This window comes from Hyaena hyaena, unplaced genomic scaffold, assembly GCF_003009895.1.
Source record: "Hyaena hyaena isolate Hyena2069 unplaced genomic scaffold, ASM300989v1 scaffold_411, whole genome shotgun sequence".
Classification (NCBI taxonomy): Eukaryota; Metazoa; Chordata; class Mammalia; order Carnivora; family Hyaenidae; genus Hyaena; species Hyaena hyaena.
Window position 1 is genome coordinate 1,484,674 of NW_024081040.1, and position 14,422 is coordinate 1,499,095.

Below are 14,422 nucleotides of genomic sequence, written 5' to 3' on the forward strand. Positions count from 1 at the left end.
GAAACCAGAAGCCTTGCTATTGTTAAACTAAGTTGTTTTCCTCTTGTAAGGTATTAACATTAAGACAGTTGGGAGTTCCTGGAGAAATGTTATACTCTGCATTTGCCTCAAGTAGTTTTCAGTGGGCTCCAGGCTATAAGGAAATTTAATTTTACCTACCATTTCCTTCTTGCCTTTGTTTCCTGCCTCACTGTGGAAGGGAGGGTAATGTTGGGGCTCTAGCAAACTGAGTCTATAGGTTTCTGGAGATTAGGCTATTGATAAGATTGCCTTTTTCTTGTAAATTATTAAGACATTTGTAAACCTGCATCACTATGATCTTTATTAGTTAACCATTTGTTTTCCTCTTTCCTTTGTTCTTGAGCAGCCAGGGGTGCCTGAGGAATGTCACACATATCCTACCCAGGCGGAGTAGGGTTATTGTTAGCTTGTGCTTTGTCTTCAGTTTACCTTATGCTCCTTTATCATATCCCCTCTGAAATAGATAGCATGTAGTTGAATAATGTGTTCTTTAAATTCATTCTGTAAATCTGTCTTTTGATTAAAGCTTTCAATCCATTTACATTTAATGTAATATTTAAAAGATGTTTACACTTGACATTTTACTATGTGCTTTCTATATGTCTTATAAACTTTTTTCTTTTGTTCTTTCATAAAGGTCTTTTTGTGTTAAATATTTTAGTACACACCTTTTTAAAAAATTATTTTTAACTTTTATTCATTTTTTGAGAGAAAGACAAAGAGCATGAGCATGGGAGGGGCAAAGAGAGGGAGACACAGAATCCGAAGCAGGTTCCAGGCTCTGAGTTATCAGCACAGAGCCTGATGTGGGGCTTGAACCCATGAACTGTGAGCTCATGACCTGAACTGAAGTCAGATATCAACCAACTAAGCCACCCAGGTGCCCCTTTAGTGCATCTTTTTAATTACCTTGTTGTTTATTTTACTATATATTTTTCACTTATTTTCTTGGTGGATGCCCAGGAGATTACAATAAATAACTTAAACAATAATAACTTAAACAAATTAATACCAACTTAATTTCAAAAGTATTGTGCTATTATTGTTGTACTAATACATTTTTATACATTATAAGCCCCAAACACAATTTTGTCATAGGACAAGTGACAGTCCTATGTTCTCTGACTCTTACAGGCCCTGAGCAGAAGACAAGGTCTCATTATTGTGTTTTCTGCAACTAGCTCTGACACCCATGCCCAATCCCAAGGATCCTTAAATTAGGGAAATCTGGCCCATCATCTAACAGGTGCTTACTAGATTTACATGGTTGCACTGTGCTCAATATGATGAAAGGCACCAAGGAGTCACAGAGAAAGTCTAAGATATAGGACAGATAATGCAGCTGTGAAGACAGGAATAGGTCACAACACAGTTCTGAAACAATCAGACATGGAGTATAAATACTACTTCAAAAGAAGAGAATGGAGAACCTGGTGTGAATAAATATAAAGGGAAGACTTTATGGAGGAAGGGATCAAAAAATAGGTAGAAACTAAAGAAATAGAGGAAAGAGTAAAAGGAGGAGGGGGAGGGGTGAATGGACAGTATATAGAGAAAACGAAAGGAATACAGAAATAGGGAAAGAGATGTCGAAGTCTGATAGGAAGGAAGTTGCAAGTGATTTTGTCACATATATCTCATCCCATGGAGCCCTTGCATGCAGCTCTAGTTTTGGTTTCCCTGCCGTGGGGCCACCCCCAGAAGCTAACTGTGTCCTATGTCTATTTGACTCTCTACAGCTCCCCTTCACTGAAGGCCTGTACCACTTTTACCACAATGGCCTTGCAAAGGCCAAGAGAAGACGCAGCCTACATCACAAGCAGCAGCTGGAGAGAGACCCCAGGGTGAGTTTCCCTGGACACCTGCCTTCCAACCTCTGCTGCTACACCTGAGTCCACTGAGGGAATGTATAAAGGGGTGTGCTGGGAATTTTGAAGTAGAGACCGTCAAGTATTGTGATAGGCAAAATGGAACTTTGGCAGAGTGGTACTGGGGACTCACTACTCCTCTACCTTGTGCATGATAAGTAAATATTTTATAGGTTGTGGAGCAGGTGAGGAATAAACAGAGACACCACCTCTTTACTTGTTATCTTTTCCTGCATTATTGTGTTTGGACTTCTGGTTGCCTGGGAACATATTTTGGCCTGTGATGGATGGGAAGAAACCAAAATGTTTAATGAGTCATTTTATGGAAGGTTTCTTCTGGTGAATTCACATGCTTGAGGAGGTTACTGTGCCCATCCTGGGCATGGAGAAATGAGTGAGCCAGCAAATGTCAGGCTCACAGTAGGCAATGGACTTCTCAGTATCCATGCAAGGTTGCAGACTTTCTCTCCATATTTTATCACATCCATCTAATTTATCACCATACCTCAAAGGTGCTCATGACCCCCATTTTTAACTTAGAGTCTTTACCTTGCTCTTGGAATCCAGGTCTCATTTCCTACTCTCCCTGGAGACTTAAATTCAACTTCCTCACAGTCAGACTTATTACTTTAGCCACGAAGCAGCTCCCTTTCCAGAATAGGAGATTTGGTCATTCTTGAATCCTCTATCAAATCCCTTCTTCCATCCCCCTATACTTACAGACTCATTCAATTGACTAATATAAATTATTATCTTATTAATTATTAATAATATGTTATTATCTTATTAATTAAGGAAAATTAATAATCCAGGCAAGTTGTTCTCTGTACATTGATGGCTGCACAAGTCTTCTCCAGAACTCTTGGGGGAAAGTGGATATAAAATGGGTCAGACATTTGAGTTAGAGACTTATACATGAGATTCTTTTGGAATTGATGGAATCTAGAAACTCATTCTTGTGGGGCTTTTCATGTTAACATTTGGCTGGGTTTAATTTGGGCTTTAATTAGAAATACAGATGAAACAGACTTCCCAGCAGACCCCCAACTGACAAGCCATAGGCAGTTTTCCTTTAACTCCTTAACCCAGGGGATCCCCCATTCCCTGGAGTGGAAATTCTGCTCTGAGAAGCCACTTTATCTGCTTTCACAGTAAGACCCAAGCTGCCTGCTGCCAGCTCATGACAGGCCTCTTAAAGGGTCTGTTGTAGAAGCTGGCACCATTATCTGAGGGAAAAAGGTCTCTTTTCTGTGTCATAACAGCATTGGCCCTGACTGTACCAATTCAGAGCTTGAGAAATATCTTGGGGAGCCTCTTGACAGAAATCTTGTATGTCTCACCTATGGATCCAGAGTGGATACTAGTAGACAAAGACCATTCTGGTGCACTGTGACATTGGTTTTCCCAACACCTTATCTCTGTCCCATGATCTTACACTTTATGGTCAATTGTTTTCCTTTTATTTATATATTTGCTTCAAAGTCCCATTGGGTTCTCCTCTTCCACAATTAAAGATGTTGCCTCAAGACCATCCAGAGAGAAAAACATAAACGAAACTGGGACAGAGAGAAAGTGATGCTTAAGAAAGAGAATTGTGAACAGTGAAACTAAGAAGCCATTGTTTGGGTCAGATAGACTCCTTCGGCCCATTTAAGTTAAGATATTCTTATACTTACTTGAAATGATCTTTGAAATGCTTATTCTTGAAGTTTAGAGTGATGTGTTCAAATGAGAAGAAAATAAAATGGATTAAGTAGTAAAGAAGGAGATCATGCACTAGTGATTCTAATCATTTGTCTTTATCTTCAAAATATTGTCTGTTTTAACCAAAAGGGGCATCCATTCTCCCTTCACTGCCCCCTATAAGGATCCTGGTAGTTATCTGCCTCTACCTGGTGGGACAACCATCTGCCCTGCCCATGATCGGTAGAAAATAGGGGGGACACTAAGGATCATACATCTCCTATGCCTTTTCTCTGTCCTCTCATTGAGGGTAAATGTTAAGGCTGTTGTCAATAATAAAGTCACTCTAGGAAATGAAAAAAGCATAAAATCTCATAATTCTTTAGGGGAAAAAAAGCTGCTAGTGATGACTGCCTCATTTCAAAATATTAGATTAAGCCCTGAGTCTTTCCCACATGATGTTCTTTTGGTTATCTAATTTTGGTCTCAGCTGACTGCAAAATATGGGGGTGACTATTTTTTTATTCCAGTGTGATGAACATACAGTGTTATGATTTTTTCAGGTTTACAATATAGTGATTCAGCAATTCTATACATTACTCAGTGCTCATCACAAGAAGTGTACTCTTAATCCCCATCACCTATTTCACCAATCCCCAACTCACCAATCTTCCCACTAGTAAATGCCAGTTTGTTCTCTATAGTTAAGAGTCTGTTTGTTTGTTTGATTGGTTGGTTTGGTTTGTCTTTTTTTTCTTTGTTCATTTGTTTATTAAATTCCACATATGAGTAAAATCTTATGACCCTTACCTTTCTTTGACTGGCTTATTTCACTTAACATGCTACTCTCTAAATCCAACCATGTTGTTGCAAATGAAAATATTTCATTCTTTTTATGGCTGAGTAGTATTCCATTGTGTATGTGTATATATATATATATATATATACATACATATATACATACACATATATATACATACATATATATATACACATATATACATACATATATATACATACATACATACATATATACATACATATACACATATTCCATTGTGTATATATATATACATATATACACACACATACACAAAGATATACCATATCTTCTTTATCCATTCATCTATCAGTGGACACTTGGACTGCCTCCATAATTTTACTATTGTAAATAATACATAGGGATGCATATATCTTTTCAAATTAATGTTTTATTTCATATTCTTTGGGCAAATACTCAGTAGTGGAATTCTGGGATTGTAAGGTAGTTTTGTTTTTAATTTTTTGAGGAATCTCCATACCATTTTCCACAGTGGCTGCACCAGTTTGCATTCCTACCAACAGTGTATGAAATTTCCTTTTTCTCCTCATCCTCATTGGAGGGGATACTATTCTTAAACAAAAAGCACGGACTATGGCCAGTGCAAGAGTAGCAATATAAGGATTCTGCCCTGTTGGTTTACAGATCTTAAACAAAAAGGCAAATCTGCTGAGAATTATGATACCAATTATGAGGAAACCAAAAGACCCTCAGTTTTGGGGTTACAAGCATATTCACACAGGCTGCAAAAAGAAAAGTAAATGGAAGTATAGGAAGGAAAAGGAAAGGACCAGATAGCCAAAGAGGACTACTAGTCCAGGCTTATCTCTCGAGTAAATGTTTTAAGTTACATTTTATGAACCAACATCTTAAGAGAAAGTTGTTTTAGGGGTGGGGGGAGGGGAAGGGAGGTGATGGGCATGAAGGAGGGTACGTGTGGGGATGAGCACTGGGCGTTATATGGAAACCAGCTTCACAATAAACTATTAAAAAAAAGAGCAAGTTGTTTTATCATTCTCTGAAATATGTTATCTCCTAGGCCTGCATCATGCTTGCAGCCCCAGTTTCCTTCTTCCTTCTGTCTCCACATTTCTTCCTGGCTTTTCTCACTCACTGTCCTACAACTGGGGAAGAAGGATGCAAAACCCAAAGAACCAGGTATTTAAGAGCAGGAGGGTTTGAGCAGCTACAGGCTTTCAGGAGTGAATCTACTAGGTAGTTTTTTAGTCATAGAAACTACCAAGGTGTGTTGTCAACTCAAGATATAAGGAAAAAGGTAGCGGATAAAACTTGACTTTGGTTTTGTTTTGGCTTCAGAACAAAAATTTCAAGGATGGTTCACCCTCATCTAGAAAATACTTTTTGTGTTTAAGAAAAACAAGAGAAAGACTGAAAAAAGATCATATGTGTTTTTTGTCCAGGCCAATAAAGTGCTACTTTCAATGTGTTCATATTCATTCACTGAGTGACAGGACAACAGTTAGGAAAATAGATTCTGATGCAGATTGTTTTAAAGGTGTTCTCTTGCCTTTCCATCTCTATTCGCTAAAAGAATTAGCAGAGTGACATTGTGTGTCAACTACACTCAAATAAAATAATTAATTGAAGAAGAAGAGTAAAGAATTAGAAGACTGAGTAGCATCTTTTAGATGTGAAAAAGGAAAAATTGTGTCTTGCTTATTTCTGGATATCTTTGCACAGTGCAGTTCTCAATACATAGTAGATGTTCAATAAATAACTGTCGAATGAATGGTTAGTAATTTTTCCTCAGGGTTTTAATCCATGAAAAAGTTCTTCTAATCTTATATTTTCATCCCTATTCTAAAATGTGCACCCTCTAGGAAACAGTATAGCATTCTCTTTAGCTCCTCCTTTAAATATATTCTTAATTGTGGATAAAAGAAACCAGTTACCATTTTATTACTTCCAGGCCCTGTCACTGAGAACCCCATGAAGAACCAGTTTTATGTATGTATGTATGTATGTATGTATGTATGTATGTATGTATTTATTTAGTGAGAGAGAGAGAGAGAGTGAGCAAGGGAAGGGTGGAGAGAGAGGGAGAGAGAATCCCAAGCAGTCTCCACACTTGTTACCATAAAGCTCAATGCAGGGCTCGAACTCATGAACCATGAGATCATGACCTGAGCTGAAATCAAGAGTTGGATGCTTAACCGGCTGAGCCAACCATGTGTTCCAAGAGCCAGTTTTTCATTTCAAAAGTCCAATACACTGGATTGCTGATCATATTCACGGTCCTGTACAACCATCCATGTGAGGGCAATATATTTGGAAAGTTTGGGTAGCTAAACTAATTTGAAGAGAGAATCATTAAATCTAATGCTGGGATGAAATAATAAAACTAAAAATGACTTCTGAGAATCATGGTTAAGAGCAAATATTCCCTGCCCAAAATGTCTGTGGGATTTGTTAAACTTTGGCTAAGAGCAACGTCAACAAATCTTGAAGCCAAACCTGACTGCAGTCCATAGTCTACATACTGGACTCGCCCCCCCACCCCAACACACACACACACACACACACACACACACACACACACACAGTTCTACAAGTTGCTAAAAATCTGCAAAGAATAGATTTATTTAAAACAATATTGTTTCACAGTTTATGTTGACCATGTTGCATATCTGACATAGTATTGAAATGAAATACATTAAAAAATATGAAGGTTCCCTTCATTCAATGAGCAACACACATTAGTCATATGGAAGCCAAATAATTTCACAACAAATAACCTGATTTGTTTAGCAAAGTTATATTTGATTTGAGATTTAAAAACACTTATTCCCTTCTCAAAGCAATTTTACTAGACCACAAAATGATCACTTGAAGTCATTTTAAAATCATTTTGCAAGTCAGAAACTCCTATTTGCTTAAAACTTTTCTCAGTTCCCAATCTCAAAGAATGGATGATGTCTCCCTTACACTCTATCAGTGGAAGCTTTACCTTTCTAGCTTCTTCTTCATCCAAACATATCCACATGTCTAATGACTGTAGATGGCAGACACATGATCCATAATAATGATGTGCCACTTTTATGTATTGTGTCTGATTTATAGTATTAGATAACTATTTGGTTACTTAGATTAAAAGTTGGGGGAGAGAAGAAAAAGCATAATTATCTTGTGAAAAATCTACCTTCAAATGGAAAATGTCTTCTTGCACTTTTGGATTTTTTGTTTGTTTGTTTGCTTGCTTGTTTGTTTGGTTTTAGTTTTGATCAAACCTTCAGCCAGAAGATAGCTAGTAGAAATAGAATTTGGGGTGTCCTGTCTTTACTATATGGTGAATTCATGAGAGCCTCTCAGCCTGAGGGCTGGTAAAAATATAAATTAGATAGCTTGAGTGCCTTTTTTTTTTTTTTTTTTACAAATAGTTTATTGTCAAATTAGTTTCTACATAACACTCAGTGCTCATCCCCAAAGTGCCCTCCTTCATGCAGCTTGAGTGCCTTTTAAAGTGGATTTATACCCAAAGAATAGATTGTTGTTTATCTTCATACTTGATAACTCTAAAATGGTGAGGTTTGAGGTTTTGAGATGCTGCTCTAAGAAATGTATAGGACTTCTCCAATCTATCTTCCAAATGTTTCATTGGGGGGGAAGAAACGAAACAGATAGACTTAGTTATATTTTACTTATTAAAAAAACAAGCAGGGTAAGTTTACTGTATTGCAAACATAATAGTATTTGTAGAACTTTTACTCCAGAAGGCACTCATGGCTGCCTTTACCTTATTTCCTCATTTTCTTGTAGCCTGAGTTAGACCAACCTGAAATGGAGTTGCAAAGTCACACATGAGTTTTGGAAAGCAACTCAAGTCCCCAACAATGATGACCATCTTGTGAAATATGGGTTTAGGTGTCCTGGTTGGACAAGGGAAAAACATATTTGTAATTAGGATTCTCATAGGGAAAGGACTGTCCACAGTGCATGATTGTGACAGTGCAGTAGACCACAAACAAAGCAGAGAGTTAACCATTGGTGGGATCTGGAAGTAGAATGAAATCTCTTTAACTCTTGGGATTAAAGATGCAGCAGATTAGCCAGAATTCTTAAGAAAGACTTCTTCCTCACTGGGCTCATAAGTATTCATGGGTGTCTTTGGCATATCTACTATAAACAAAAATAAAGTAAAAAAGATATAGAATGAAATAAAGTGATTTGAAGCTACATTGTAAAGAAGAATGTAGAGAATGAGAAACACAAGCACAGGAAAATTGTAAAAAATAAAAAATTTTTGACTGGTGGAAAATGGAGGAGGGGCGCCTGGGTGGCTCAGTCGGTTAAGCGTCCAACTTCAGCTCAGGTCATGATCTCATGGTTTGTGGGTTCGAGCCCTGCGTGGGGCTCTATGCTGACAGCTCAGAGCCTGGGGCCTGTCTTCCGATTCTATGTCTCCCTCTTTCTCTGACCCTCCACTGCTCATGCTGTCTCTCTCTCTCTCAAAAATAAACAAATATTTTAAAAAAATTTAAGAAAATGGAAGAGACCCATCCCCACACCCAATGTGACAACTCCCCTCCCCCTTCCAGCCTCCTAACAGTCTCTCAGTATCACCTGAACCATGTGATCCCTTCAGTAAACTAGATGTTTCCTATTCTGTAAATAATTCAATTTTCTATCATAAAAAAGGGAACCATGTTGCCAACCCTAAAAGGGCAAATGCCCAAAAGGAGTGCATAACAAAGTTAAGCAGATATCATTTCTTCCTCCTTTTTTCTGGTTTTTCCTCCACAGGCAACAAACACACACTTCCAAAATGTGCTGTGTGTCTCAGGCTCCAAGGAAAAAGCTGTTTTACAAAAAAAAAGTTATAAATGCAAGTGAATGCACATACAATGAAATACATTAGGAAGTGATTTTGGCTCAGACCTCTCCACGCCCAGCCAGCCAGCTAGTGACCCTCTGCATGTTAGTGAGGAGAAAGCAAGGACACAGCCCTTCAGTATCGTGCTCATGACATTTCTGCAAGAACCAGATCAGTGAGTCAGAAAAGAACAGAGAGGAGGGCTCCAGGGTTTCCTCTCGCTTTAATTTGATAACAAATTTAAGAGCAGTCAGTGTTAGATGATGTCATTTTATTTAGGTTCCTGCAAAAAGCAAACCCTGAGACAAAGACTCAGAAGAGGGTCATTTATTTAGGTGGTTGATCCTAGGAAGCACAAGGGAAAGAGCAAAATGAAAAAATGAAGTAAGGAAAGCATACAGAGGGTGGATATTTTAGCAGGTTTTCATTGTAGGCACCTGAGGCTCAGTACCACCCAGGACTCTCTGAGAGTGATGTGTCGAACATGCTTTAGACTTGTCCCACAAAGTCTGAAGTTGATTGATGAAATGATTAATCTACAGGCTCTGCCTCATGTTTGAGTTGACCTTGGATGTTAAATCCATAGCACTTTGGGCTGCCTAGCACACAGGCTGAGCAAGTCTCAGGATGCCGGAGAAAACCCTGGAGCAGAGAGGCAGCGCAGACCCCTAATGGGCGAAGCTGTCAGCAGTGGCAGGTGAAATCCACAGCTACCTTCACAAATCCCATGACTCTATGCTGTGCTGAGGACTTAGCATACTCATTAACCCACAAACATGGCCTGTGAATTACATGCTGTAAGATTCCCAGTTTACAGGTGAGGCAATCGGAACTTAGGGAGGCTCATCCCACAGTTTGTATGGAATCTTCACCACTGCATGATGCTGCTCTGTCACGGACTTGTATTTCATAAATTAATTTCCCTTGCTCCTTTGCACAAAGATTGTGTTGGGACCAGATTCCCTGTGGAGGGAGATGATTTGTGATGCACTAAGACATGGTACATTGCTTTCTACCTTTCCTAATAAATTTTCAAAGTTAAATGTGACCATGCATGGTTTCCACTCCATCCACTTCAGAGTCCTACTTGGATTCCTCTATGAATGTAAACAAAGATGGCCTCTTAGCTTGGATTTCTTAGAAACTTACTCTGAGATGGAGAGTTGCATGTGTAAAAGATGTTCCTAAGAATGCTAGCTGGGCATGAGATTGAAAACAGTGTTGTCTCATGTGGCTCCCTCCATCTTGAAACCAACAATACACTCAGATCCTTCCTATGCTTCACAGCCCTCTGCCTCCTCTTCTACTTCAAGGTTCATGTGACAGCACTGTGACATCCAGATCACCCAGCATAATCTCTTTCTCTTAAGGTCAGCACATTAGTAAACTTAATTTCTTTTCCAAAGTCCCTTTTACCACAGGATGCAACACAACCATAAGTAACACTAGGACCTGGAGACCATGGGGGTCAAAATTCTGCCTTGGACCTTGACCTTTCTGGGAGAAAGGTCATGCCTTCTAGGGTCAACAGCTCCTTCTAGGCAGCCCCCTCACTGCCCTACTCCAGGTATTGCATTTAGCTCAAAGGAATCTGGAAGCACACGACCTTGGTCATGCTTTGAGCCCAATTGATGAAGCCAAGAAACCCATATGGAGTGCACTCTGACTTACCTTCCCAGCCAGTGACCACATCTGTTTTCTAGGCACTTCATTAAGATTTGGGCTCAACAGGTGTAAACCTTCCATGGGGCATATATTTTGAGAGTGACTTGACAGCATCCAGAGAAGAAATGTGTTGGGAGAGAATGCAGGAGTCTTCAGAAATGCTCCAACCTGTGGGAAAAGTTCATCTCCCTAATCTACTGGTTTTATTATGCAGCAGGGAGCAACATTCAGTATCTCCTCTGGGCATTGCAGATATGCCTGGCTTCCTGCCTCAAAAAGCTGCTGCTAGTGCTATAATTAGGTATTCGTGGGGAACAGGGGAGAATTATTTACCATGGATTCAGAAAGGCACAGAGAAAGCTGCTAATGAGTAGGCCTGGTTTTTCCTAGATGTTGTGAGCATATTTTTAAATGATTACTACAGTTCACGCTGCCAGGCTTACTAAAAGGAAGGAGGAGCACTCTGGGAGACACCATTTTAGGAAGCCCAGAGATCTCTGGGGAGTTTTAACTTTCTTTGAGAGAATTCTAACAAGCCCCAGTGCAGAGAAAAACAACATAAAGAGAAGACAGTGATGACATATCAACTTTATAATTCAAAAGATAAAGACTCTCAAATGGTGAGCTGGCAAACTTTTAGGACTTCCAGGTAAAATCTTCAGTGTTTGTAGAGCAAATTTCTCCCAACCTGCCTTACCTGATTCCTTCCCCAACCTTCCTCAAGATGCAAAAGGAAATGTCTTTAAATACCTAAAATGTTTTTCTTATTTCCTCTAAAAATGAGCATTTTATGTATGCTTATTAAATTCACAATATAATTACATTATTTGGTTGCTTGCTAGCAAACTATTTATTCATTCAACAAATATTTATTGAGTTCAACTACATGCTGAGCACTATTTGAGGTATTAGGGCACAACAGGGGACAAAATAGACAAAGTCCTCCCATGAAGCTTATATACTACTAGGGATGAAAAAGACAAAAACCAGATAATAAAGCAGTTATATGACTGTTCGTGAATGTGTTATGAAAATGAATAGAGCAAAAGTAGAAAGAGAGTGCTAGGGGAGGTGGTGTTTCTATTTTATAAAAAGCATCCAGGGTTGTCTACTCTAATAAGATGACATTTACACATAGACCTGAAGAAGGTTAAGTAAGGTAACCTATGGCTATCTGGATAAAGAGGATTCCTAGCAGAGGAACCACCAAGGGAAAAGGCCAGGTGTCCAGAGCACACTTGATGTGTTTTAAAAAATAGCAAAAATGCCAGGAAGGCTGGGAAGATATGAGCTGAGGAGAATGGGAAAGAAATGAGGTCAGAGAGGAGCAAGGCCATGGAAGACATTCTAGGTCAGGTAAGGACTTTGCACTGACTCTGAATAAAATGTGGTGTCTCTGCCTCAGAGTGAATAATAGAATATGGGTGGGCATGGTGGTGGGGGACACAGCTGGAAACCAGGGAGATCAGTGCTAGGTGATTGCAGCATTCCAGAAGAGAAAGGCTAATGGCTTAAGCCAGGGTAGAAATTAGTGAAGGTGGTGAGAAACAAGTCAGGTTGGGGGATATATTGTGAAGGTATAGTCTTCCAATTTGGTGATTATTTTGCCAATGCATTATATAAGGAATGGGAGAGAAAAGGACAAGGCAAAGGTGGAAATGGGGATGGTATAGAGTTGGCATTTATGTCGGTGCAGAGAGAATCAGGCTGATGGGGAGTGGGTAGGGAATTAAGTGTTTAGTTTAAAGCATGTTAACTTTTGAAACTCGCATTGAGTATCCAAGTGAAGAAGTAAAATAAGCAAATGATTTAAAGATCTAGGATAGAGGTGGGAGTTGGAGATATAAATTAGAAGTCACCCACATATTTATAGCATTCAATGCCATGAGATCAGTTGATATTATCTAAGAAATTAGTGTAAATAGGAAAGACAAGTTGTATGGGACTGAGTCCTAGGGCACTGTAACATTTAGAAAACTGGAAGATGACTTCAGAACAGCAAACAAGACAGAAGTGACAAATAATGTAGGGAGAGGATCAGCAGTCAAGCAAAGACTAGTCAATGTGTCCGAACTCATTCAAATTTTACCAGAATAGCTGGACTGTCCTTATATGTATGTCTTACTAAAACTCCTTGGAGGTATCATAACTTTCTTCAACTTTATCCTCTACTCAATTTTTTTCTCAAGAGGTATTGAAATTCATAGCACAAACATGAGCTTATAAAATAAAAATGGTAGCATGGGTTTTGTTTTTCTTTTTTTTCTATTTTTTATTTAAATTCTATTTGGTTAACATACAGTACAATATTGGTTTCAGGAGTAGAATTCAATGATTCGTCACTTACATACATATGTTTGAAATATCAAGTGCCCTCCTTAATACTCATTACCCATCTAGCCCTTTCTCAACCTCCCTCCCTCCATCACCCCTCAGTTTGTTATGTCTTTAAGAGTCTCTCTTTCTCTCCCTCTCTCTTTTTTTTAAACAGAGAGAGGGAGAGAGTGTGTGCAAACAGGGGAGGCACAGAGAGAGAGAGAGGGAGAGAAAATCCCAAGCAGGCTCTACATTGTCAGTGCAGAGCCCAACATGGGGCTCGAACTAATGAAATGGGGGATCATGATCTGAGTGAAAATTAGGAGTCAGATGCTTAGCCAACTGATCCACCCAGGTGCCTCTGTCTTTCCTGTGGTTTGTTTTCCTCTCTTATTTCATTTCCTTTTTCCCTTCCTCCCATATGTTCATCTATTTTGTTTCTTAAATTCCACATGTGAGTAAAATCATATATTTGTCTTTCTCTGATTGACAGTTGGCTTAGCATAATGCACACTAGTCTAACCACATCATTGCATATGGCAATATTTCATTCTTTTTAATGGTTTAGTAATATTCCATAACAATGATACTATAAACATCAGGGCACATGTACTCCTTTGGATCTCTACTTTTGTACCCTTTGGGTAAATAGCTAATAGTACAATTGCTCCATCATTGGGTAGTTCTAAGTTTTATGTCGTGGACAGTGCTGTGTCTGGGCTGGGTGGTATGTTTTGAAGAAGAGAATCACATTTGACTCAGAATGGATAAGAATCAAGCTTTTAAAAACTCAAGCCCAATTAGGCAATATCTCAGAGCCAAGACCTGGTTCTGGGAGCTCCTGGGAGAAATTACTGGAAAACAGCCTATTTGACATGGGGAATCTAAGCTGGGCACTTCTTTTCTAATTTTGGGGAGCTATAAAAATCATGAGAAGCATCAAGTTTGACTATAAACCCAAAGGAAAGAAACTTAATCTCCAATTAAGAAAAATAAAAATGCAAGCTGTGTTGATTCAATTCTGATCACATTTTCATGCATTTCAGAAAGAGTTCTTAAAATAATTTCCTGTTAAGATTCAAAATCTATCTAAAGAGTAATTTCTCACTCCTTAAACCACTGCTCCCAAATGAATTTTATTCAATGCTTAGCTAAAGGCGACTATTAGTGTTCCTTAATGAAGACATAAACAAATGGTTAAAATAGGTATGTCTATCC

General features: G+C 38.8%; 1 protein-coding gene across 1 annotated transcript in view; it reads left to right on the forward strand.

Moving 5' to 3' along the window:
• The window catches only part of LOC120245182 (neuroendocrine convertase 2), a gene marked incomplete at its 3' end in the record, with an annotated part of 232,254 nt that overhangs the window by 38,081 nt on the left and 179,751 nt on the right, over positions 1-14,422 (forward strand). Inside the window, exon 2 of the mRNA XM_039252110.1 lies at positions 1,761-1,865. Coding sequence (XP_039108041.1) covers positions 1,761-1,865 — 105 coding nt within the window. The remainder of the gene's footprint in view (positions 1-1,760; positions 1,866-14,422) is intronic.